At 43.2% G+C, this 24,336-nt stretch overlaps 1 protein-coding gene across 2 annotated transcripts in view; it reads left to right on the forward strand.

Moving 5' to 3' along the window:
- The window catches only part of Zdhhc13 (zinc finger DHHC-type palmitoyltransferase 13), a 39,439-nt gene extending 15,709 nt beyond the window's left edge, over positions 1–23,730 (forward strand). Inside the window, exons 7-17 of one of the 2 annotated variants that reach the window (XM_051148605.1) lie at positions 1,094–1,256; positions 1,492–1,617; positions 4,643–4,776; positions 7,778–7,878; positions 12,099–12,223; positions 13,246–13,308; positions 13,977–14,070; positions 15,530–15,613; positions 19,570–19,727; positions 22,277–22,374; positions 23,543–23,730. In XM_051148605.1, the coding sequence (XP_051004562.1) occupies positions 1,094–1,256; positions 1,492–1,617; positions 4,643–4,776; positions 7,778–7,878; positions 12,099–12,223; positions 13,246–13,308; positions 13,977–14,070; positions 15,530–15,613; positions 19,570–19,727; positions 22,277–22,374; positions 23,543–23,681 (1,285 nt within the window). In that variant the 3' untranslated portion in view covers positions 23,682–23,730. The remainder of the gene's footprint in view (positions 1–1,093; positions 1,257–1,491; positions 1,618–4,642; positions 4,777–7,777; positions 7,879–12,098; positions 12,224–13,245; positions 13,309–13,976; positions 14,071–15,529; positions 15,614–19,569; positions 19,728–22,276; positions 22,375–23,542) is intronic. The other variant, XM_051148606.1, reaches the window with a different exon arrangement.
- Positions 23,731–24,336: the final 606 nt, after the last annotated feature.

A 24,336-nucleotide genomic window follows, 5' to 3' on the forward strand; every position in this document is an offset into this window, starting at 1 on the left:
GACACACCTCTTGTTGGTGTCGGGTTTGTTGTAGAGCCATTTTCTGGTTCTCTTTTTATGTAGCAGTGGTTCTGCAGGCAGAATTTTGTTAGAGCTTAATAGAGTGGTTAAAATCAATATTGTTCTTATTGGGTAGATCTCTTGAAGGAAGGGAAAGTATTGATGCTAAAGAAAAAATATTTCGGCCAGGCAGTGGTGGTGCACTCCTTTAATCCCAGCACTTGGGAGGCAGAGGCAGGTGGATGGCTGTGAGTTCGAGGCCAGCCTGGTCTACAGAGTGAGTCCAGGATGGTCAAGGCTACACAGAGAAACCCTGTCTCAAAAACAAAAATCAAAACAAAACAAAAAATGTGTGTGTGTGTGTGTGTGTGTGTGTGTGTGTGTATGTGTGTGTGTGTGTGTGTGTATGTGTGTGTGTATGTGTGTGTATGTGTGTGTGTGTATGTGTATGTGTGTGTATGTGTGTGTGTGTGTGTGTGTATGTGTGTGTGTGTGTGTATGTGTGTGTGTATGTGTGTGTGTGTGTGTGTGTGTGTGTGTGTGTGTGTGTGTGTGTGTATCTTTAGGCTATATGTATGATGTGTATGAAGCATACAGACTTCAATTTAGATTTGCTGCTTGTCCTAGGACTAGCAGATACCCTAAACTGTCCACCCACACCCGCCTCAAAAAGGAAGCAAGATATTTCTGGTCCCAAGTATTTTGGGAAAAGAATATCCAGCCTGTTTTACCTAGTAGTTGATGGAAAGAGTGTGAGGATAGCTTTCCATTTATTTGTTTATAGCATTTAATATTGGCCAAGGTTAAACGGATAACTCTTAAAAATATTAATCACTAAACAGAGCAACATGAACAGAGCATTCCTTATCACCTGTGTTGCTGTCTAAAGTATGGCCCTGATACAGCAGGCTGCCATTAAGGGCTGTCTTTCTTGTTTGTAACTAGAACAGAACCCTGAAGAGAAATCCCTGAGTTCTTCAGAATGCTTACTGGTTAACTGATGCACAGGCCTTAAAATTTCTCTGATTTGTATTTTTGCCTCAAATCTTCATCTCTACTAATGCCTTGTGGTATTTTTACTGTTTTGAGACAGGCCAGAACCAACTGGATTTCTCTTAAAGTTTAATCCCTCTCTCAATGTTGTTGATAAAACACATCAGAACACTCCGCTTCACTGGGCAGTTGCAGCAGGAAACGTTAGTGCAGTTGATAAGCTTCTGGAAGCTGGTTCTAGCCTAGACAACCGAAATGCTAAGGTATGACCTGGTACTCTCCTCCCCAGTGTATTATATCCTCAATTAAAAAATGGGTACTTAATGTACTGGTAGATACTCATTTGCGTTTTAAATGTCACAAGACAAATATTAACAATAATAGCTATTCTTAGAATAGATGTGTCAAGTCTGTGATTCTGGTGAAAAGTGTTTTAAAACCTGTAATATATAAAAAATGTATATATATATATATATTTGTTGTTGTTTTGTTTTTTAGGGAGAAACACCCCTTGATATGGCTTTACAAAATAAAAACCAGCTCATTATTCACATGCTAAAAACAGAAGCCAAGATGAGAGCCAACAAAAAGTTCCGGCTTTGGAGATGGCTACACAAATGCGAGGTATTCTGTGTGACAGAAGCTGTTGTCAGCTTTTGTCCTTAGGGCAGCAGAAAAGACAGTGGACGTGCTAATGGTATCTTTCCCGTGCATCCCATACAGCATTTCACTGGCTGTTCAACATTAATTCTCAGATAGATGGCACCCACACTATGTGTTACCTGGTGGGTATTTACTAAATATTTAAGGAATGAATTGAAAAGCAAAATGGGTTTGCTTCTTAGGGCACCACCTACTTGAGCCCAGGTCAGCGTCCGGTAGACATCTGCAATGTGAGGTACCAAAACTGGCTTTCTGTCCCGCCCACCTGTGACCAAGCCTCCCGATCTTCTTGGGTAATGACGTCTCTCCTGTCTGTCATGGTGTGTGCTGTCAGTCACACCCTGTATCTATGTTGATATCCTTCTAGCTGGTCCTACAGTCAGTTTGTCTCTGGAATCTGAACTCATCACTAATGCCATGTTAGTCCAGTCCCATTAGTCTTCATGCAGATTTATTTTCCTATTGAAAATAAGTTTTTTTTAAAAAAAAACTTAGCAATTCCTCTCTATAATGTTCTGAACTTAAACTGAGCTAAACAGTTAAAAAAAAAAAAAAAGGTTTAGGAACTTCAACTTTTCTCCCTTAAATGGCTAAGAAAGCCAAGCCATAGTTGTGACTATAATTCACATTGATAAAATGGGTATTGGATTGAATAATGGTTCTGTTCTCAAATATAATAGTGTCTTTTCAATTAATATTAGTAACTATTCTCTCAGAATAATTCTGATTATCAGATGTAAGATTTTTACATAGAAAGTCACTATGAGTGCTATGCTTAGTTTTCAGTTGGGGTGAAGGAGGGACAGGTTATTCCCCCAACTTGTTAGGAGTAGGAATGCCAGGAGTCTTGCCTGGAACTTCTTTTCTACCTATTCATCTCCTAAATGGCATCTGCATCTTGACATCCCCAAAACTTGTCAAACCTCTCTCTTCAACGTAGCTGGATTGCCAAACTAAATCACTGTTCCTCTCAGCCATCCATTGTCAGTAGACGTTGCAGTGTAGCCCATCAGGAAGTGTCCGGCAGGCGCCTGCAGATCAGTGTGCCAGAACTCCTGTTCTCGTCCTCCCCACCTTCACCCATCTTCCACAGCTCAGGAGGGAGCACGCCAAATTTCTACTCCGTCCGTCTGACCCTGTGTTCACATTGCTATACTTCTGGTTGGTCCTTCCTGCCTTTCATTTATATGTAGAATTCATTCCTCTCACCTCATCACCAATGCCGTATTAATCCGTCAGATGAGTCCTTCAAAATGTAAGTGAGGTTCACCTCAGGTTCCCAAATACCTTCCCATTCTTCTAGAGTAAAAGCTAAGTCCTGAGAGCTGCCTGCTGTCTTACTTAGGGTTTCTATTGCTGTAATAAAACACCATGATCAAGGCAATTTGGGGTGGGGGGGGGGGTTTGTTCACTTAGCTTACACTTTCACAGTCCTTCATCAGAAGAAGACCAGGCAGGAACTCAGGGCAGGAAACCGGAGGGAGGCACTGTGTAGGAGTGCTGTTTATTTCGCGTGTTACCCCTCACCTGAGCCTGCTTTCTTACGGCATACAGGACCACCTGCCCAGCTTTGGCACCACACACAGGGGCCTGGGTCCTCCCATATCACGTAGCAGTCCTGGAAATGCTCCACAGGCTGGCTGCCCACATGCCAGTCTAATGAGGGAATTTTCTGATTTAGGTTCCCAAATAACCTAGCTTGTGTCAAGTTGACGTAGAACTAGTTATCACACCTGCTAATAAGCTCCACACGTTCCGGCTTTTTAGTGTACTTCCCTGCTGGAAGTTCATTGAGTTCTTTGTCTCCCATATTAGAGCAGCCTTGAACACAGGGTGCCCCAGTGAATAAGTAGTGTGGCTCGTGTAGAAAATTGATTATGTCCAAGATTTACATTTGTGATGCCTGCATTTAATTATTATTCTTCCTGAAATTATTTTGTGATCATATTATAGAATCTAAGTTTATCTTTTATGTCAGTAAGTTAGAACTGGAAACATTTTGAAGTCTTGATGCCATTTAAAATTAGCTACTCCCAGGTATGGATAAAAATGGAAGAAAGTAAGACAAAGTGATCTTTTCCTGTTTGCTCAAAAACCCAGCTTACTTTCTGGAGCCTTGCACTCATGGTGCTGAGGTGCTGGAATGTGGGGCCCAGTTCTATAATGATGGCCTGTCTGCTCAGGCTTCCGTCTTTGTCAGTGTAAGCTGAGTCACTAGCACCCTGAAGGACGGTTTAGTTTGGAGCACTGAGTACCATGGCCACCCCTTCCTTTCCTGCTTCTCTAAAACCTCTTTCCAGGTTTCCAGCCTCGCTTTCCAGTCAGCCTTTCTGGGTTGTGTTGGGGAATCAGCTTTGTTCTTAACCTTGACTGTTTGTGTTGGCTGAGATGCTCCTCCTTGCTGCCTCCACGTTCTTGGGGAAGCTGCTCTTTTCCTGCTTTCCACCTATGTGCAGATAACTCTCAGGACTTGCAAAATGGTAGGCCTGTTGTGCAGACTGCCTCCTGCTACCCCCTGGGTATCTACAGCCATCCAAAGCCTCGTGCTTCAAGTCAGGCTCACCCCTTTCAGAACTGTTTCTCTGGCATTCTTAGTGAGGGATCATACCAGGTTGGGCTCGGGATGCAGTTACTGTAGCCCTTAAGCTTAGTCTTAATTATATTGATTTTGGTAGTCCCTACAGTTGTACTATTCTTGGTGAGTACTAATTTTAAAATTATTTTTGAAAATTTGAATTTTTATTATCACTTTCCTTTTAGGAATGCTGTTTTTGAGGGGAAAAGCAAACTGTCATTAAGTAAAATGTACAAGATTGTCTCTAAGGTGTATAAACCAATCATATTTTAAATGTGACAGCCATTTGAAGAAAAATCATTTGTTATTTCTGTTGTTCTGTATTTACAAAGTACTTCTTGTACTGAACTAATTATAATTATCATTAGGAGGTGTAATCCATAAGGTTCTAAGACTCTAATCTCTCACTAGCTGTTCCTGCTGCTGATACTCTCTGTGATCACCCTGTGGGCTGTTGGATACATCCTGGACTTCAATTCAGATTCTTGGCTGTTCAAAGGATGTCTTCTAGTAGCATTGTTTTTTCTGACATCTTTGTTTCCAAGGTGTGTATGTTAGTCTTCGTAAGGCCGGTTATTGCATTTCCAATGTAACTGTCTATTTCTGTTCTCGATCAGCTGGAATCTCAGATTGATGTTGAACTATAAAGATTACTGCGCCATGTGACAATGTCCCCAGGGTGGTAGGAAGAAAGGGATCTGAGCTGAAAGCAAATTGTTCAGCCCATATGATTGAGCTGACAATTGGCGGAAAATAAATACTGTGGGTCACACATTATATCATTCAATTTGACAAGGATTTACAAAAAGTTCTGTAACCACTTTATGTCTTGAAACGTATTACCCATTTTTCACTATTTTTTTCCTCTTTTAACTCTAAATTCATTTTACACTAGTTATTTTTCTGCTTGGCGGTTTTTAGTTACAGCAACCTGATTATAATGGGAGAGGTAATGAAGCAGTAAACACATCGTATTTCTCTTTAAAAACAACACACAGAGAACTGATGAGTTATGGCGCCTGGATCCAGGTTAAGCCACTCTCCTTCTCTGTGCCTCGGTTCCTCTCTCTCTAAGTGAGGATGATTGTGATAATGCCCACTTCGTGGCTAAAGCATGTAAATGTTTATCTGGTATCTGGCACACGATCTGTACTTGTAGTCAGCCATGTCACATCCCGGTCTCTTCCCCACCTTAGTGACAAGGCATCAGTTCTTCACGTGAGTGTGGGCGTTATCCTTGAGTTCCTTGAGTCCCTGATTCTCCCCTTGCCTTCACTTTCAGCGTTCAGCCCCTTATAAGTACTTCCTGCCAAGCCTCCTAGCTGGCCTCCTGCCTGCAGCCCTGTAGTGTGCCCCAACCTAATAGTCAAGGCAGATCCATTTCTGCCTCCATTTCTTGTTAAAATCTCCTTAAAGCTTGTTGTTATGGCTCAGAATAAAAACCAGGTTCCCTCCCTGCTCCCTCGTCCCCTCTCCATCACTACACTTTGCTCCACCTTTCTCCTTCTGGAACAAACCTTGTTTCCTCCCGAACCTTGCTGGTTCCCTGGCCTCAAGTGTTTGGCACTGGATCATTTGGTAACTGGAGAGTCACCCACTCTCACGCCTGGGTTCAGACACCAACCACCCTTTGTGAGGCCATCCTGATGCAGGTCAGGCCACTTTACATTACACTTGTCTCTGCCACTGACCACTCCCATTCACTGAGGGAGGCAGTGTAATGACAATGATCCTTAGGGAACATCTGAGGTGGTGAGGTGGTAGTGTGTGTCCCAGAGTCCTTTTGCTGCCACTGCTCTCTGGAATAAGCATGCACTACTTTTTATCATAAAAAAAGCAGTAAGAGAGGTGTCTTTATTTAGTCACCCAAAGACTAGAATAGTTACATGGAGACAAATTAGAATTTAAATGTGGAATACAAGTTCAAATTTCTGAAAAGCAACAACGTACCTAAAATTGTCTAATTAAGAAAACATGACTTAAAAATACTCATTTTTCACTGGATATTTGAATACATATAAAGGCAAGCTAGCAGGAATCAATCATTAGGTTTTTCTGGGTTTTTTGTTGTTGTTTGGTTGGTTTTTGGGTTTTTTTGTTTTGGGGGGGTTAGTTTTTGGTTTTTCGAGACAGGGTTTCTCTGTGTAGCCTTGGCTGTCCTGGACTCGCTTTGTAGACCAGGCTGGCCTCAAACTCACAGTGATCCACCTGCCTCTGCCTCCCAAGTGCTGGGATTAAAAGCATGCGCCACCACGCCCAACTGTTTTTCTGGGTTTTTTAAGATACCATAAGGGATAGCAAGAAATTTGTACTCACCTACAACAGGAACATTTTGTTTACTTATTTGTGTGTTTTTATTTAAATCCAAATTATAAAAAAATTAATTGCATTAAAAGCTATGGTTTGATAACTACATGAGGTCTTCAGTTGCCACTATTGGCATGTGAATACATTTCAGATCCAAGTCAAATGCATGTGACAGGTTGGTCCCCTGCCGTACTTTTCTTGCCTTCCTCTAGAGTTTCTGTTTTATGGAGGCAAGCAGCTGCACACTTGTGTTGTTATGTGGCTCCAGGGCGGTTGTTTCTTGATCTATAGACTGCTGTGTGACACCCGTCAGAGATAACAAGCCCTTGCAGATCTGGCAGTTCATTGCGCCATTTAATTAGAGCAGGTGTGCTCTTTTTCCTTGTAAAATCTTAGTTCAGACATGGAGGTTGCAACTGACTCCATTTTTACCTATTGTAGCAGCATGTCCCTGGTGCCAGAGCTTGAGAGCCTTGGTTCTTCCCAGATACACTTTTACCTTAATTATGGCTTTGGTCCTTACGGCATTCTTTTTCTTTTTAACTAGACAACATTTCAAATGTTTCTATCATAGCTACTAGTTGCCAGTCCTTGCTTCTTTCCCACCGCCACTCCTTTTTTTTAACCTACCACTAGCCATTTCTGATAGAAATTTTAAGGTATATTGAGTTTTGTATGGAAGACACTTTTACTTTTTACTTTTGAAACTACAGTACTGACCTTTTGAACAAGTTACACAAGAGCATCAAGCCGCCGGCTACAGCAGTGAGATCATTAGTGCTATGGTGGCTACTGTTGTGTTAGCTGTTGTGGATTTTCATGTTGTGACTACTCCTCAAGGTGGCCCAGAGTCAAAGTGCTAGAGGTTTTATACACTAGCTATTTCATAAACTTAGAGCTACTTTCTGGAAAAGAGCTTGCTTACACATGAAGGTGAAATTCCAAGTATTTACGTTTTTGTACTTTGGTGTATTTAAAAATTATATGAAAAAAATACAACAACATGTATCACAATAGAAGTATAAAAATAGTCACTGAAAATGTGTTATTGCTATGAATGAAATCGTGAGTAGCTTAGAAGAACTGGAATGTGTACTTTTGGAAAGTTCTTGTATCGTTTTCTCATGTAAAAGAGGGAAGCTGCTGCTGTGACTGTCATTGTTGTGGGAAATTGGAACTGAATTAGCAGGAACCACGCCATTACCTCTCTTCACTAACACAAGTACCTCTCTTCTCCAGGTTTTTGGTCGGCTATAAGAACCTTGTGTACTTACCAACGGTCTTTCTACTAAGTTCCATTTTTTGGATATTTATGACTTGGTTCATCTTATTCTTTCCTGATATCCTTTAAGCTTAAATGAAACACATTTTCATTTTACTTTCAAAAATTAGTAATGCCATTGTTAGCAGCTTGGGTATTGGAAAAAAACTAGGTATGTTGATTCTGGCTGAATGCTCAGTGTTGAATATCCTTTCTTCTGTTAACCCTGCTTGGTGCTCTGCACACATTAATCTCCAGTACCCTTCCTTACAGTAGACTAGAATGCACTGCGGCTTTACCTGGGCTCATAAGATCATGCTGGTGTTTTGAGAGATTTCAAGGTTAGGCAGTTCTTTTAACTTGGCCGGCAGTTACAGTTGATGGGGACGTCTTCTGAGTGTGGGGAGAGCCTGGGGAAGTATGGTCAGCAGTCCAGAGCTATCAGCTCAGGCAGGGATTCTCAGCAACGTGCTTTGAGTAGATGTGAAACAGACTTCAGAGAACTACTCCTAATGGATGCTTTACCGTGCTTTGTCCTTGTCCCTCCTAGAAATTCAACTCATGACCACTTTAATCTTCAGTGGCCCACTTTATTCTTTTACGACCTACTCATGACTGGCAGTCTGTGGCTTAAAATGGCAAAAACATCTTATACATAGCGAGTATGTTTGTTACAGGAGGACAGGAACCTGGTCTAAGTCGGATGCAGCAGCGTCTAGTCCTCTGGTCCTCTTGAGATTGGCCAGATTCCGAGGCCTAGGAGTTGAAGAGGGGATACTGGTTCCATCAGATCCGTTTGTAAGGCCACTTAACACGCCCAGTCTCCCAACTCTTTGCACTGTAACACTGCTTTGCTTATGTGACGGGGAAGAGGAAGTGTGATGGGAAGAAGTGTGCCTTTTAGCTCTGCTAATGGTATTTCTGAAAAGGAAAAAGAGAGTGCTGCACAAGGAAGTGCACAAGGGAACCATAAGAATTTTCCCCATAGGAATAACTAGGATGGACGGGTGAGCTTTTACCACTTAAGGACAGCACAGTTGCTACCAGATCATTTACACATGACCCAGTGCTCATAGATGCTAGGACAGTGGGCATTATACTGGAAAGGGATGACTGATACTTTTGTGTCAGTGAACAATTTTTGAAATTGTGGGTTTTGATGAATTTTTTTAAGTATAAGCAATTTCAATTATTCCATATTTTGCACATCAGATGACTTTCATTTAGCAGAATCAAAAATTAACAAGACAAAATAATCCTATCTTAGTTTATTAACCTCATTTGCAGAAATTCTCACTTGACGGTAACTAGAAACTGCTTGATAGATGGTATATTATGTTAGAGGAATTGATTTTCTTAGCTAGATGGCATCTAAAATGTCAGGCCGAACACTATGGCATACGTCACTCACAATGCTGAATGTGGAGGCACCAACTTGAACTTGCTGCTGTGACAGCAAGTAAGCCAGTAGGTGCCATACCTCACTCAGGGTTAGTGTTCTCCAGGCTGAGTGTCCCATGCTGCTGGAACTGCCCTGCGAACTAGCTACTGTTTCCCTTGTAGAGACATAGCCCAAGTGTTTCGCCTTGTCGTGCTTAGGCTGCCCACTAGGACTGGCCCAGGGCTTCTGTCTCACAGCCTGTGACCTGTTACGCGAAGAGGGTCGAGAGCACTGTGAAAGCATATTATCTTTCTTATCAGGCACCATGGTTCTAAAGCTCATGGCCTTTTTCTTGTCTTGGTAGTTTCTGATGAAGTCTCACCTTGTAGTCCTGCTGCCCTGGAATTCTCTGTGTTGACTAGGCTGGCCTTATCTCGCTGAGATAGGTCTCCTGAGTGTTGGGATTATAGGCATGCACTACTGCACCCAGTGGAAAGGCTGGCTTTTCTCCCTGTCAGGGAATTGAACCCAGCTCTCCCAAAAGGTAGGCAGGAATAATCACTAAGAAGGGAGACCTTTTCTTTTCGTTAATGTACCATTGGACAAGTTACTTGACTTTACCAAGTCTGTTTTTCTGTCAGCTGGGGACAATAGTACCCCCTCTTGGGGGTGCCTGCAAGGATTGCTCTTGCGGTGGCTACAAGAATTACTATACTATTATGTCTAAAGGGCTCAACATAGTCCCCACTGCATAACTGGTATTTATAAATAATACTTTGTGTCAGTGATCATTTTCTTTAGATTCTTTTATGTTTTCAGTAAGTAATGTATTTGGATTTTATGAGAGGGACTGGATAAAAGGAAAGAGAGCTTATTAATGATTCAAGCTACAATTAAGACTTGGGAAAGAAGTGATGAACCGCTGAATGCTTCCTTTATGATCCTGCCTATACTTAAGTCTAAGCGCTGGGTACATGTAAAGCCCCTATGGTTTCAGAGTTGGCTGTGGATATGACTTGGTTTTTAGATCAAGTAGCAGAGAATCGGGAGCTTGCAGTGCTGATACACACCTGTGACTCCCGGGCTTGGGAGATGAGGTGGGAGAATGCAAAGCTTGAGACTAGCCTGGGCTACACAGTGAGTTCAGGTCCAGCACAACCCCACAACCCCCTGGGTTTGATACTTAGCACCAGATGGGGAAAAGAGAGGAAAGACTTGGGAGCTTTGAATGGAGGTTTGGTGTGGCTAGTGACTGAGGTGTCAAGAAAGCTATGCCGCTCTGATGTAGTAGAAGAAGGACTTGGGTGTCCAGGCAGAGGACAACAGCCTGTCACTATGTACCCAAAGCGTGTGGCTGTTGACGCTTGTTTTTAAACTCTATTTTACTTGGGGTGTTGACACCTCTACCTCCCTTCCACCAAGCCCTTAACCCTGAATATGAGAAAGGTTAGTGGGGAGAGCGGGCAGACTCCTCTACTTCTCCTGGCTGTTTAGGGTCATCTGGGTTCTTTGGGGAATACCAGTTTCCATCTACAGCAAACACAGCAAGCAGTCTCCTCCAAGCCGCTGCATTGAAATGCTGTCTCTGGTCTATCTAAACTGTTAACACACCACAGGCCACCGCCAACTGCCACACCACACCTTTCTCCAGCTCTTCTTTATCTTCCTGGAGTCCTAGGCCACGCCCCTCTTCATGCCTTAGGAGGCAGGGCCATTACCAACTGGCAAAGACCACGGCCCCAGCACAAGACAATTATTATCAGCTGTGGACAAACTAAAATCCCACGGTGGGATTAAAACAAAAACATATTTACGTAACATAACTGAGTTTACAAAGAAACCAAAACGTCCATTATATGTTGCCCTCTTGAATTCTATTTTTTTGGAGAAAGTGGTAGATAATACAAGCAAAGGAGCTTGACTTGTCTCATAAACCCACAGTATGGGATGAAGCCTGGAAAGCTCCTTAAATCCAGTCTAGTTCTATAGGTGTGACATGAGCTCTGAGGTTGAATTTAACTGCCTACCTGCCTATCTTCCAAGCCTCAGCCCTCCAAGTGTTGGCATTCAGCTCAGATTTCCGCTTTTCCGACAAGCTGGTATTGCCAGTCAGTGGCGCCTGCTTTGAATAGTAAGGCTTGCACCTGTTTTATGGCCTCCTTCTCTGCCCTGCAGTGAATGCAGAGCAGCTTGGCAACACCTTGTGAGCCAACAGTTACTGTGTCAGACCAATCGTGTTTACACTGGGCAAGGTCAGGCTCACTGCTGTCCCAGTGACTTATTACTGCATATTCATTTCTTCTCTGGAACAAAATGGTACTTTGCATTTTTAAAAAGCACCCCTTTAAACACATTTTAAAGCAGTTTTTAGTCCTTGCAGTCTTTTTCAGCATCAGCTTACTCATATTATCTCTGTTTCTCAGTGAGTAATGAGTACCCATTCGGCAAGGAGAGCAATCTTTAATCAGAACAGTTACAGGACAGGGTACCAAACTCCGGCAAGAAGCTCATGCAGGCACTTACCTACTTTACAGGGAGAGTGCATTGAAATCTCTGGCCCAGGGCTTGCATTTCCTTGAATGGCCTTGTGAAAATGGTCAGAGAATGTCTTTCTGGGTGACCCGAGGAAAGCCACAGCTACGTGGTGAGAAGTTAGATTTGGGGCTTAGATATCTTCCAGTCTTCGGGATGGTTGCTGCCTACATTAGTATTTAAAGTGGGCTTCGACAAAGAAGAAGCATTAGATACTGACTGACTAGGAGCAGACTTCTGTAGGATTAGAAAATGGAGCAGGACAATTTTGAGTGGTGTGTATGTAGGGAGGTTGGCGTGCAGAATGCAGGAAAGAGAGGTTCATGGGGACAGTGATAACATTTGCTTACATCACACATGATGCTTTTCCTTAGCGAGACTTCAACATGCATCAGGAAGCCCTTTCTATTTTGCCTTTATTTTCAGCATCATAGCCTTTCTCTATTTTTTCTACAAGACTTGGGCAACTGATCCAGGCTTCACTAAGGCTTCTGAGGAAGAGAGGAAAGTGGTGAGTCTTCTTTTGTTTTGTTTTTTTCTGAGAGTCCCAGACCTTGGTGCAGCTGCATCTGCATTGTCTACCATTTAATTGATACAATGTAAATGTGAGCTGATTAGATGATCAAAGTGAGATTTCTACAACGTTACAAAGATGTTTTTAGAAACATCTATTTTCTGTAAAAGTGATACCCCATTAAACTTTGTTTTTGGTTTGTTTTTTTGTTTGTTTGTTTATTGGTTGGTTGGTTGGTTGGTTGGTTGGGTTTTTTTGTTTGTTTGCTTGCTTGTCTTTTGGTTTTTTAAGACAAGGTTTCTCTGTGTAGCCTTGGCTGTCCTAGACTCGCTTTGTAGACCAGGCTGGCCTTGAACTCACAGCGATCCACCTGCCTCTGCCTCCTGAGTGCTGGGATTAAAGGCACGTGCCACCACACCTGGCCCCATTAAACTTTTTTAGACTTGATTTTCATTGTTCAAGCTCCCCCTTCCTTACAGTTCTAGTCTTGAATGCCTGCCTGCATGAAGGAGTGATGATGCCGAGCTTAGTGAGCTCCTCCTCCCTGGCAGCTGAGGAGATGCCCCTTTCCTTTCCTGCAGTGTGAAGTTGCCAGAGGCATGGTCTCTTTGCAACTGCTCCTGGGGTTTAGTGTTAGGGAGAATCTTGTCTCGTACTACCTAAGGCCTGTCCTGAAAGACCCAGGCCTTGTGCTTGCAGCCATCAGTTTGGGTGACGAGTGATATACATATGTGCATGTGTGTGTGCTTCTTTGTCCTAGCAAGTTGAAACTGGGAGGTACATGCCACTTGTGAGAAGCTGGTAAGGGGTACGGGAGTCTAATTTTTATGCAGTCAGGGTTCTTGGCCAGTGCCTGAAAGAACACCTTGAAAAGTCACACCATTTCAAGACTAGAATGACTGGGTGGGGGTGCTCCAGATAGCTGTCCTGGGTGCTTCCGAAGCTGGAGGCGGAGTGAACAACCATGTGTAGCATTGCCCACACAGATGCGCCCTAAGGGCAGATGCTTTCTCTTTCAGAATATCGTCACCCTTGCGGAGACTGGCAGTCTGGACTTCAGAACATTCTGCACATCGTGTCTTGTGAGTCTCTTCTGTCAATGCTTTGTTTTCCACAGTAAGGGCATATTCTTAGTACCATTGCTTATGTAAACACTTGTCAGATTTACATGGCGTGCATGTGCACCTTTCTTCTTACCTGATGTTAATTTTGTATTTCTGTCAGGCCAGTTTTCCTCCCTGAGCATATAAAAGACTAGTTCTAGTCTCATGAAGTTCCTTATGCTTGGTCTCCTTGTAAATTATCCATAGTGCTATCTGTTTGCCTTTCCTGTCATGACATATAGGTTAGAATTTACTGTCAGTCAGAGGCACCTTATCATCTCACAATGACGTACTGAAACCTTCTTTTGCAGTTGAGTTCAGTCTTAGAAGAAGGGGAGTAAATGGTTGGAAGGACCTGCTAAAGAGCTGAGATTTCCATTTTCTTACTCCAGTGCTCATACGGAGTGTGCACTGCCTTGAGTCTTCCTTACCGGTGTGAACAGTCTCTGTTCTCTCTTAGTGAAGGCTTGTTCCTATCATCACGTTTAGGAAAAAGCGTTAAGAAGGCCTCTCAGAGCTTCTGTGTGAGCGAGTCATCTACTTAGGATTATTTGTGCCAGTCTTCTATGATGTCAGATTAAAGTTTTGTTCATGATCTGTTGTTACCAAAGACGGTTTTGGCTTAGACCTCTCTTCATTGCCCTCAGATAAGGAAGCCTTTAAGGTCCCTCCATTGCCATGTGTGCAACTCTTGTGTGGCTCGATTTGATCAACACTGCTTTTGGACCGGACGCTGTATAGGTGAGAGACTTAACTTTTCACTTACCTCTGTGGTGAAGATAAGCGTTTGTTTAGTTATGTGTGTGACTTAGAAAGAAATGGAAGTCCATCCAGAGTCTCCACTTTGTAGCTCCTCTTCAGGAATCTTTACAGTAAAGACTTTCAGGGAATGGTTAACAGATTATAAATGACAGTTATTGTCACCTGTGTAGTATTTTAGAGTTTATGAAATATTTCTATATGTGGTGTCTGATTCAATTATCAGAACACACCTGTGAGGTTGCTATTTGTTCTCTGCATTTCAGAGCAGAGGAGGGGTAAAACATTTTGGTAGGATTAATTTTCCACTCCAAATGTCACAGTCTTTCCTTCCGTGTGACTTACCTTTCTTACCTTCTCCACCTGCCTCCTTTAGTGCTTGGGTAGGACACAGAACCAAAACTAACAGGAGGACCTGTGGCTGACTTCAGGAGGGATTGGCTTTTATCCCCTCAGGAACCTGAGGCTGCGGGCCCCGCAGGTTCCTGTGACTCAGTCTGATATTCTCTTCTCTCCCTGGGAAAGGTGGCTGGATGATGCTGGGGCACCATCCTGTCCTAAAGATTAGATGCTTGGTGTTATGCGAGCCGGATCACATGACATCAGGGAAGGCGTTAGGAGGGACCAGTCTACCACCAGGGTTTATCAAATTATGTTTGACAATGTTTCCCCAACTGCATAGTCCTGTTTGGTCACTACAGGTCTATGAAGTGAGAGGTCTTATCTCCGCTCGCTATTATAAGTTGAGACTGGGATGAAAGAACTCCAGTGGCTTTGGGTAGAGTTACACAGCTAGTAGTCATGAACAAGGGTCACTTGTCACAGTGTGTGTTGATGCTACTAAATATGCCTGCTTCCTTAGAAAATGAGACTCATGTGTGGTGGGAACTGAAGAGCACTTACGTTGTTGGCACCAAATGCTTCCACCTACACCCTCAAGCAGCGAACACATTGTAAGAACAGCTCAGTTACCTGGCACCCCTCACCCCTTCTTCCTACAGCCTTTTTTCAGGCTATGGTTCCCCACCCCCACCCCAACCCCGCTGGTTCTAGTCTCCACCAAGGTTGATAGGTACTCACCACTCCTCGCATTTGCTATTTCTGTTCCCTTTCACGTTAGTCTCTGGTGTCTGTAGATTGTACTTACCCGAACATAGTCCATGGGAAGGAGACCAGATATGATCCCACCTGCTACTTCCCACCAGCAGTGTAGGCCAGCCCAAAGCCGTTTTTGCCTGGTTAACTTTGCTTTATGCAAAATGTCTTCACTATTGGTTAACATGGACATCTGTCATAACAGAGCTGTCCGGTTTAGTAGTATTCAAAGGGAAAGCAAGATTTGTTTCTGTTTTACTTAGGGTTTTCACAGAACAGTGAAAAGTGACCTGGTAGTCCTTAGGAAAAGAAAATATTGAGGATGTCTTCTCTCTTTCTGACTCAGGATTTGGCAACCATCACCATTACATCTTCTTCCTGCTTTCCCTTTCCATGGTATGTGACTGGATCATATATGGATCTTTTGTCTGTAAGTATAAATGTTTCCTACAAGCTTGTGTGCCCATACCTAGTTCTTTTCCTTGCAAGTCCTTGTCTGTCACACTCTGGCCAGTGTGTAAACCAGACCCCCAGTGAAAGAATGAAGTGGAGCCCTTTAGAATGCTTCACACTGGAAGGCTTCAAGAAGTGTACGAAGAGCTAACTGGTACTTGGGAAGAGTAGAGTACCTGGGTAAAGTTGAGTGGTCAGAGCAGAAATTCATTATGTGGAGTGTAGATTTGTCCTCCCGTGAAGAGAGACCAACTGCCTGAGTGCAAAGCCGGAGTGGTGAGTAAATAAGACAGAAGGAGAGGCGGTGGGAGGTTGAACGCCAGTGGTCACAGTAAATTAAAGAGCAAAGCTGTGAGAGTGCAGGCCATTTGAGAAGAGGGACACTGTCACAGTGGAGAAGTGGGAAGAGAATACTGGCTCGCTTACTCTGTAGTCCAGGAGCAGAAAATAACCTTCAGTGGCTTTTTTAAAGGTCCTGGTGTGTAGTGCGGGGCTGTTCTGAGGTGACTGATGTGGTAGGACAGTATTCAAACTGAAGCCTAAAGGGTGTTGGTGAGCTCTTAAGAATGTGTGACAAAAGAAAAAAGAAGAAGAATTGTACTGCTAGCAGTTCTTTATCTATGTATTTATTTGAAGCTCAGACTTTGACTATTTGTTGTTTATGTATTTTGAAGACTGGGGGAGGAATCTTTTCATATCTGGTCTCCCTTTGTTTTGTGGCCCCTAAAGTTCTATAGCTTATTGCTTCGAGTTAAAGTCTTCAGAAACACAGTGTTTTCTTCTTGACTCCACATCCCAAACCGTAGTTCTTGTCGTCTCCAGCTGTCTCCTCTTTCCATCATCCCACTTCCTTGTTTAAATGTAAGGAGTTTCTTTGGGAGTGGAGTGGGACTTGTTTTTGTTGTCTTTTGTTTCTTCGTTTGTTTCTCTATTTTTTGTTTGTGTGGGGGGATGAGGATACAGCTTACAAGAATCAGTTCTCTCTTTTCACCCTGTGTACTTCAGGGATCTTACTCGGGGCGTCAGGCTTGGTGGCGGTGGCCTTCAGCAACTAAGCTGGTCACTAATAGTAAGACAGCTCTCTGTTTGCCTTTCACTTTCCTCTCTACAAGCAGCCAGAGTTACAGGCTCTATTGTGTTTGGGGGTAGCTAGTGCCTGGATGCACTGTGTTGCCTTGTGCCCTGATAGAGGCATAGTGCAGGCTTCAGCCACTGTCAGACCCTGTCCCTCCTGACACGTTGGGTGTCTGCTCTCCGGGGAGTAATTTATAAAACATAACCATAGCCGGGCGTGGTGGTGCACACCTTTAATCCCAGCACTCTGGAGGCAGAGGCAGGAGGATCTCTGTGAGTTCAAGGCCAGTATGGTCTACAAAGTGAGTCCAGGACAGCCAAGGCTACACAGAGAGACCCTGTCTCGAAAAACCAAAAAATAAAAAAATAAAAAATAAAGCATAACTGTGACTGGCTCACACAGGTCTAGTACAGTCAGAAGGGAACTCAGTTCTTGTCCAAATCCACAGCAGCACCGAGCATTTTAAACCATCTTAGATTGTGGCATATTAACAAAGCTCTTAACGGAGCTTCTCTGACAGCTGCCTTCCTAGTCTTGCCCATGAGGCCTGTTCTTGGGAGCCCTCTCAGTTGGCCCATGGACCAGCTTGTCTCTTGGACTTGATTCTAGCAGAAAGGAGCCAAACTTTGCACCACCCTTGTCTCTCCTTACTAAAAATAGTTGCGTTATTTGGTGTGGAGGTCCAGCACAAGACCATGTTGATAAGGACAACAGTGATTTTCCATCACATCAGTTGTTACAAGTTGGATTTTTATAATACGTATTTATTTTTTTTCCCTTGTTTTCTTTTTCTGACTTGGACGAGTTTTCGTCCAATATTTTGTTTGTGAGACGTTACATTGACTTACAATTCTGTAGACCAGCTGAGCATACTTTGTCATTGGTGAAAGTATTGTTTCATTTATCTTTTTTTTCCCAGACAGTAAACATAAGTTTGTGCTCCGTTTCTCTTAGCAAGACCCCATTGCCACCCTTACCTCCTTTGTTTGCCATTCATGTTGTTATCACTAGACTTGTGCTATGGACCTCCTCATATGACCCACTGGCAGCTGTTTCTCCATCTCACACAGTGTCTGGCCTTCATATTTTGTGAGGTCTATTTTAAGAGTAGAAAAAGCTGAACCAGAAAGTCAGCATCCTACAAGTTACAGAGAGAGAGGTATTATGTCATATGAGGAAGGGTGTGTAAGTGTCAGCACTACCTGAAGACCAGAATGGCTGGCGTGGAAGAAGAGCTCCCTTTCCTGAAAGGGACTGAATTCGGACAGAAGGGAAGTGGGGAAGAATTGAGAGGAGTAACGGGAGGGGAAACCATAACCTGGGAATATTATGTGAGGGAAAAAAATCTCTTTTCAATAAAGGGAGGGAAATAGAGTTCCTGGTCATTAACCAGTGACTCCATGAGAAGGCTGCATTAGCACCGATTAAATTGTTACCTTGCATAAGATAATGTGGATAGCTCCGTGCAGCCATGTCTTTGACACTAAGTCTGAAGTCAGTGTGAGTGCTTCACTATAGGTGATGCTGGTATCAAAAAAAAGAAAGACAGAAGAAAAGCCAGGAAGAAGCAGTAGAAGTCTACAAGCTAAAAGGAGCTGGACGTTCCCTCCACTCAGCAGCTGTTTCTTCCACCTGCTGTGGAAATTATATCCTTTCTTTTTCTTTTTTCCGTCAAGTGCATAGGATGCCTTGTCCTTTGCTATCCTAATGAGAAGCTCTGAAATGTATCATTTGCTTTAATGTGCTGCCTTGATTGTTCCTCTGCTTTTAGGATGCTTTAGGCACATATTCATGAAAGATGGTTAGGAATGAAATAGGAAAAATAGATGTTGAAGACTGAAACAGACAGTCTTGGGCTTCTTTTCTTCCTGCCCCAGGAGATGCTCATGCTGCTTTGGGGAGATGTCTGAAACTGCTTGCAGGTTGTCAGAGGGCTTTGTGCAAATCTACAGAATTCGCACATCAGAAGTAATCCACCCTTATGCTGCCCCGGTGCCTGTGAGCCTCACGACCTTGAAGTTCTGTTTCCTTGTTTCTGCTGCTTCCTGTTTTCTCCTTGCTGCTGCTCTCAGCTTATGGTTAGGGGTCAGTGTCAGGGACACCCTTCTAACTGGCATGTAGATTCCCTGGAGGAGAAAGTGGGCAGTGACTGAATCGTTTCTTATGCCATCTGTCTCATTGGGCCCTTTACCCTGGCCTTTCTTCCTAAGATGATTATGAATCGGGCTAACGGCAGAGGCACACCAGGCCTGGCTCCCTACCATAGCTTGTGTCCTGAAGGTATTTGGACGCTTGTACTATGTGTGGTGCCCACAGCAGTCCCTGGCCATCAGAGCCGTCAGTGTTTATATGCAATCCTGTATTCAATCCATAAGGTCCCTTAGCAAGTGAAGAAGATGGCTTACCTGTCACTATCCCCAGGTGTTAAACCCTTAACAAATTCTGGCCAGTGTATTATATTCTGATCATGCTGTTCTTAGTGAAGATTTTTCTAGGCCTTTTTATTTGTATTCCTTTCACTGTTGGCTGCTGGCGCAGTGCCATCAAAGCCTCTTTAGCACTCAGGCCCCGTTCTCATGTCTGTGGCTGAGCTGGCATTTAGAAAGTAAACTCCTGAGTTGGAGTTCTGCTTTTGCTTTTGTTTTGCTTTACTTTTGATGCTTGTGTCTTGGACCCAGGACCACACACGCGCTAAGTATGCTCCATCCCAAGCTCTCTCCTCATCGCTAAAGGTGAATTCTGATTTATGCTGTTGTCTATCGTTTCTCCCTGAATAGAGCTACGTAAGTTTTATCTTCTTAGAGGATAACTGATTTTTGCCATTGTTGATAATGCTTTTCCCCTTTATGGATTTACAGATTGGTCCAATCACTGTGCCACAACATTCAAGGAAGATGGATTGTGGACCTACCTCAATCAAGTAGTGGCCTGTTCTCCCTGGGTTTTGTATATCTTCATGCTAGCAGCTTTCCACTTCTCATGGTCAACATTTCTATTAATAAATCAACTCTTTCAGGTATTTCTCATTATGGCTCTGAATGAAATTTTCAGTGACTCATAGTTGGGTAGAAAGACTTGACTTTAAAATCGGAAGACCAGCGTCCGGTTCCACCTTCAGCGCTCTCTACAAGTCTAGCATGTCCTCTCCCACTCTTCAGCTTTACTATCCCTGTCTGTAAGATGAGGATAATAATGTCCGTCTGTTTTCACAGGCAGCTTAAAGCTTTTTTTTTTTTTTTTTTTTTTTTTTTTTTGGTTTTTTCGAGACAAGGTTTCTCTGTGTAGCCTTGGCCATCCTGGACTCACTTTGTAGACCAGGCTGGCCTCGAACTCACAGCGATCCGCCTGCCTCTGCCTCCCGAGTGCTGGGATTAAAGGCGTGCGCCACCACGCCCGGCTTCAGCTTAAAGCTTAGAATAATAAATTGTTTGCTGAAGGTGTACCCACTCAGGAGTGCTCTAACCTGGTGTTTTTTTTGTTTTGTTTTGTTTTGTTTTGTTTTGTTTTTTTGGTTATTTTTAAATAATGATACAGAATAGTGAATTGAGTTGCTCAGAGGCCCAGCAAGTGGCAAAACCAGAACTGGAGACTTAGTTCTTCTAACAGTCCCATTCAGGGTTCTTTTCATTTTATATTTAAGCTATATAGTGTGTGAAAACATGACATAAACTGTAAAGTGTTCTACAGATGCAAAGCAGTTATCTTCCTTCAGTTCTTCCAACTCTGTTGTCCCTTATACAATGCTGTATATGAAAATATAGATGCAAGGAGGAGGGTGATGAACGACGGACCACTAACTAGTGGGAGGGGTGGCCATGTATTAAGAATGTTCACACGCCAAGGTAGTAACAGCTTCAGTTTTCTGCAGAGCTTCCTACCCTGCCCTGTGTCCTGTTGCAATGGCCTGCCTGTGTGGAATGGGCCACAGTGACCACTCTTAGCCAGTTCTTAAGACTGTGGTTCAGAGCCGGGCATGGTGGCACATGCCTTTAATCCCAACACTCAGGGAGGTAGAGGCCAGATCGCTGTGAGTTCAAGACTAGCCTGCTCTACAAAGCTACAGAGTCCACGACAGCTAAGGCTACACAGAGAAACCTGTCTCAATAAACAACAACAACAAAGACTGGGGTTCAGAATCTACTCACCAAAAGCAGAGTAGATTCGGTTTGAAGGGGGAGATAATGATGGAAGTAAGAAGACAAGAGAAGGAAGGCAGGAACATGCTGAGGAAGGGAGTCAGCACTGAGGAAAGTGAGCATTGCTTTTTATCCTCCAGACGTCAGTAGCTCAGACAGCAAGAGTCAGTATTCTCAGGGAATACTACATGTAAGCATGTTTCCAAAGCATCTGCACATCATGAACACTTGAGACAAGGAACATACCAGAGTAGTAGCTCTATTTTACAGGAGAGGAAATGACATCTAGCAAAGGCAGAGTGCATTGCTTCTGGCCCAGTGATGAGGTGTTGTATGCAGTTCAGACATCCTTAATAGCTAAGGTGTGTATGGAGTCCTAACACCTGTAATGCAAGCTCCCAAGAGGTTAAAACATGAGAATTAGAAGTTCAAGGCCAGTTTGGGCTGCATAGCAAAGCCTGTTCTCCAAAACAAGCAGATGATAGCATTAATATTTAAAGAAAGACTGGTATATTTGTCTGTATTAAGTAAGAAAGAAAGGGATTAAAGGTTTCAGATAATATTCACAAACAAGAATTGTACAATTGTTTGTTTAAGGAACAAAACAATCCAGTTTTTTAAAAACTGATTTCCAGGATGCTCTGATTTAAGATAGTTCTAACTGCATTACATCAAACTGAGTAAGCAGGTTGCTGGTTGGGAGCAGAAGCTGTGTCCTCACTGACCTGGCCCTCCCAACTCTACCTCTCAGCTCTGAGGCCTGGGACCACTTACCTCCCCTGCCTGATCCTCAGCATGCGTCTTAGATGTGTTATCTCAGAACCTTAACATCGTATGATGAAGGTGGTGTAATAACTCCATTTTACAGATTGGAAATGGAAACTTGGGGTGTTTTCAGTGTAGATTAGCTAGCCCTGTAAACTGCTGTAATCCATACTGACCTAAGAGTTTCCTCGTCACCTTAGCCCTTACTCTTCAAGTTTATGGGTTTGGATGCTCTTCCCTTTGGTGTATTAACCTTTCTTTTCATCTTCTAAACAAAAATCTCAGAACTTAACTGTGATAATTGCACTGATACTACCTTGCCCTGTTTCATTTGTTGTACAATTAAGTGTTCCTGTGTTGAAATCTAAATAAGGCCACAAGACATGGCTGGAATCAATGAGAAGTTATTTTATCATTCTGAGCCAGTGTGTACTGCTTTCTTGAGTGTTGATAATCTTCAGACAATGAGCCTAACTATTGTATTTATCCGGCTAAATTCAGTTTAAAGTTGTGAATCTTTGTTTTCAACCTGCTCTTTGGCTAGAAGTCTGGGGGATTGTTGTCTTTGTAGAATACCAAATGTTTGCCACCCTCCTATAATGCACTTTTAAAGAGGAGTAGAGCTATGCTGTAGTAACTCTTGATTTACCTCCACCTTTTTCAGATTGCATTTCTGGGCCTAACCTCCCATGAGAGAATCAGCCTGTTAAAGCAGAGCAGGCACATGAAGCAAACCTTGTCCCTCAGGAAGACACCATACAAGTAAGTGAGTTCTGGTCTGGTCACTGAGTCCTTGGAAGATCCCAGCTACTGATTTCCTGACCCCGTTCCATTCTCCAACCCACTGTCTGGTGGAGCTGAGCCTGTTGTTCTTGGAAGCCTCAGTGCTGGGTTTTAAGTGATAAGGTCAGATGCCCATTGAGGTCAGGAATTCAGTCTACTGGATTCAGTGTAAATATAAGTTACTTTGAAGTCTTGCCGAGATGGGGACTCTCCAGTTGAACCAAGTGATCACAAGGTTGTGTGTTGCTGGCATGGAGTGAGCATGAGATAGTTGAACATGTGCCTGACTAGCCAGCTGCAGTATTCTCTGTTAAAAGCATTAGGTGGTACACTTTGCCTAAATTTCAGCGGGTTTCTAGCCCCAGTAATTCTTTTATTTCCTTTTGTAACATGCCCACCTGTATTAGGGAGAAGCTAGTTTCACATTTCTAATATGTCTCCCTAGAAAACCTGTCCCCAAGCTGAAAATTAGAGTGCTTTGTGATGTGAAAGACAAGTCTTTGAAGCTTATCTCCCTGTCACCTACATCGGTGTCTTGGAAGCTGGGCATATGACAGAGGTGACCTAGAGCCCTCGAGGGGTTTGAGCACTCACGACGTATCATGAGCAGCCTGTTTCAAAGCCTGTTCTTGGTGTCAGGCTGTTAGACAAGAGAAGCAGAGATTGGTTTGAGATCACAGTGTGGATTTATGGAGGAGAGAAGAGATGGCGACAGCCAGGACTGGGGAGTGGTAAAAAGCTGGTGATGATCACTTCAAACTGCCAGTCATCAGTCCATATCATGATGGCTTAGCTAGAGGAATTAAAATTTACTTTATTGATGTTCGAAGGCAGGCCAGAGGTGGTGGTGCACACCTTTGATCCCCAACACTCAGGATGCAGAGGTAGATGGATCTCCTGAGCTTGAGGCCAGTCTGATCTACCTAGAGAGCTCCAGGCCAGCCAGAGTCTTACTATATAACACCCTGCCTCAAAAAGGAGGGAGGGGTCCCTTAGAGTGCAGAAGACTTGTGATAAAGGTAGAAGAGCCGTCAGGCAGGGTCTTACAGCGAAGGGAGGAAGAGCAGTCGGAGGCCTAGAAAGACACCATGGAGCAAGCAGCAGAGGAGCTGTGGTGAACCATCTTCTCTTCTTCTTTCCTTGACAGCCTCGGATTCACACAGAACCTGGCAGATTTCTTTCAGTGTGGCTGCTTTGGCTTAGTGAAGCCCTGCATGATAGATTGGACATCCCAGTACACCATGGTTTTCCACCCGGCAAAGGAGAAAGGTCTCCGCTCCGTATGAAGAAAAGCAGCAGCACCACAGAACACACTCTGACTTGGTTTTGTTTATGTGGTGCTCTCAGATCTGAAGTGAAGTGAGACATTGAGCTCGTGCGCAGTCAACAGCTCTGTGGGAGCACAGTCCTCGGCAAGAGGGCCTTCTCTTAGACCTCAAACAAGGGCCCGTTACTGAGCAATCCGGCAGACATCTTTAAAAACCTTTCGTATTTCCCCAAGAACATGAGTTACTTTTTAAAAAACATAATAGTCACTGATTATGGATAGAGTATTTTCAAATACTGTATTGGCTTTTTAAAAATAGTACTCTTTAAACTTGTAATTTTTGATAAGTTATTTGTTGTATCTATAAATATGTAAAGAGTATTTAAATAGATGTACCTGTTTTGCTTTCACACTTAATTAAAAAACATTTTTTTATACTTGAGACTTAGTTTCTGATGCTTAACATCCTTAGAATCTTGAGAAGATAGGTTTACAGAAAAAGTGGAGGTTAATTCATGATTAGGAATGAGTTGTAATTACTGTGGAGGCTAGTAAGCAGTGTTTTACTTAATTTCCTTCTCTGAATTTGAATACATGAAGTCTTAAATACTCATCTCGACCTTTACCCAGGACCATTAAAATATTACTTGGTTAGTGATTGTAACTGCTGCTTT

Source organism: Acomys russatus, chromosome 7 (assembly GCF_903995435.1).
Source record: "Acomys russatus chromosome 7, mAcoRus1.1, whole genome shotgun sequence".
Lineage (NCBI taxonomy): Eukaryota > Metazoa > Chordata > Mammalia > Rodentia > Muridae > Acomys > Acomys russatus.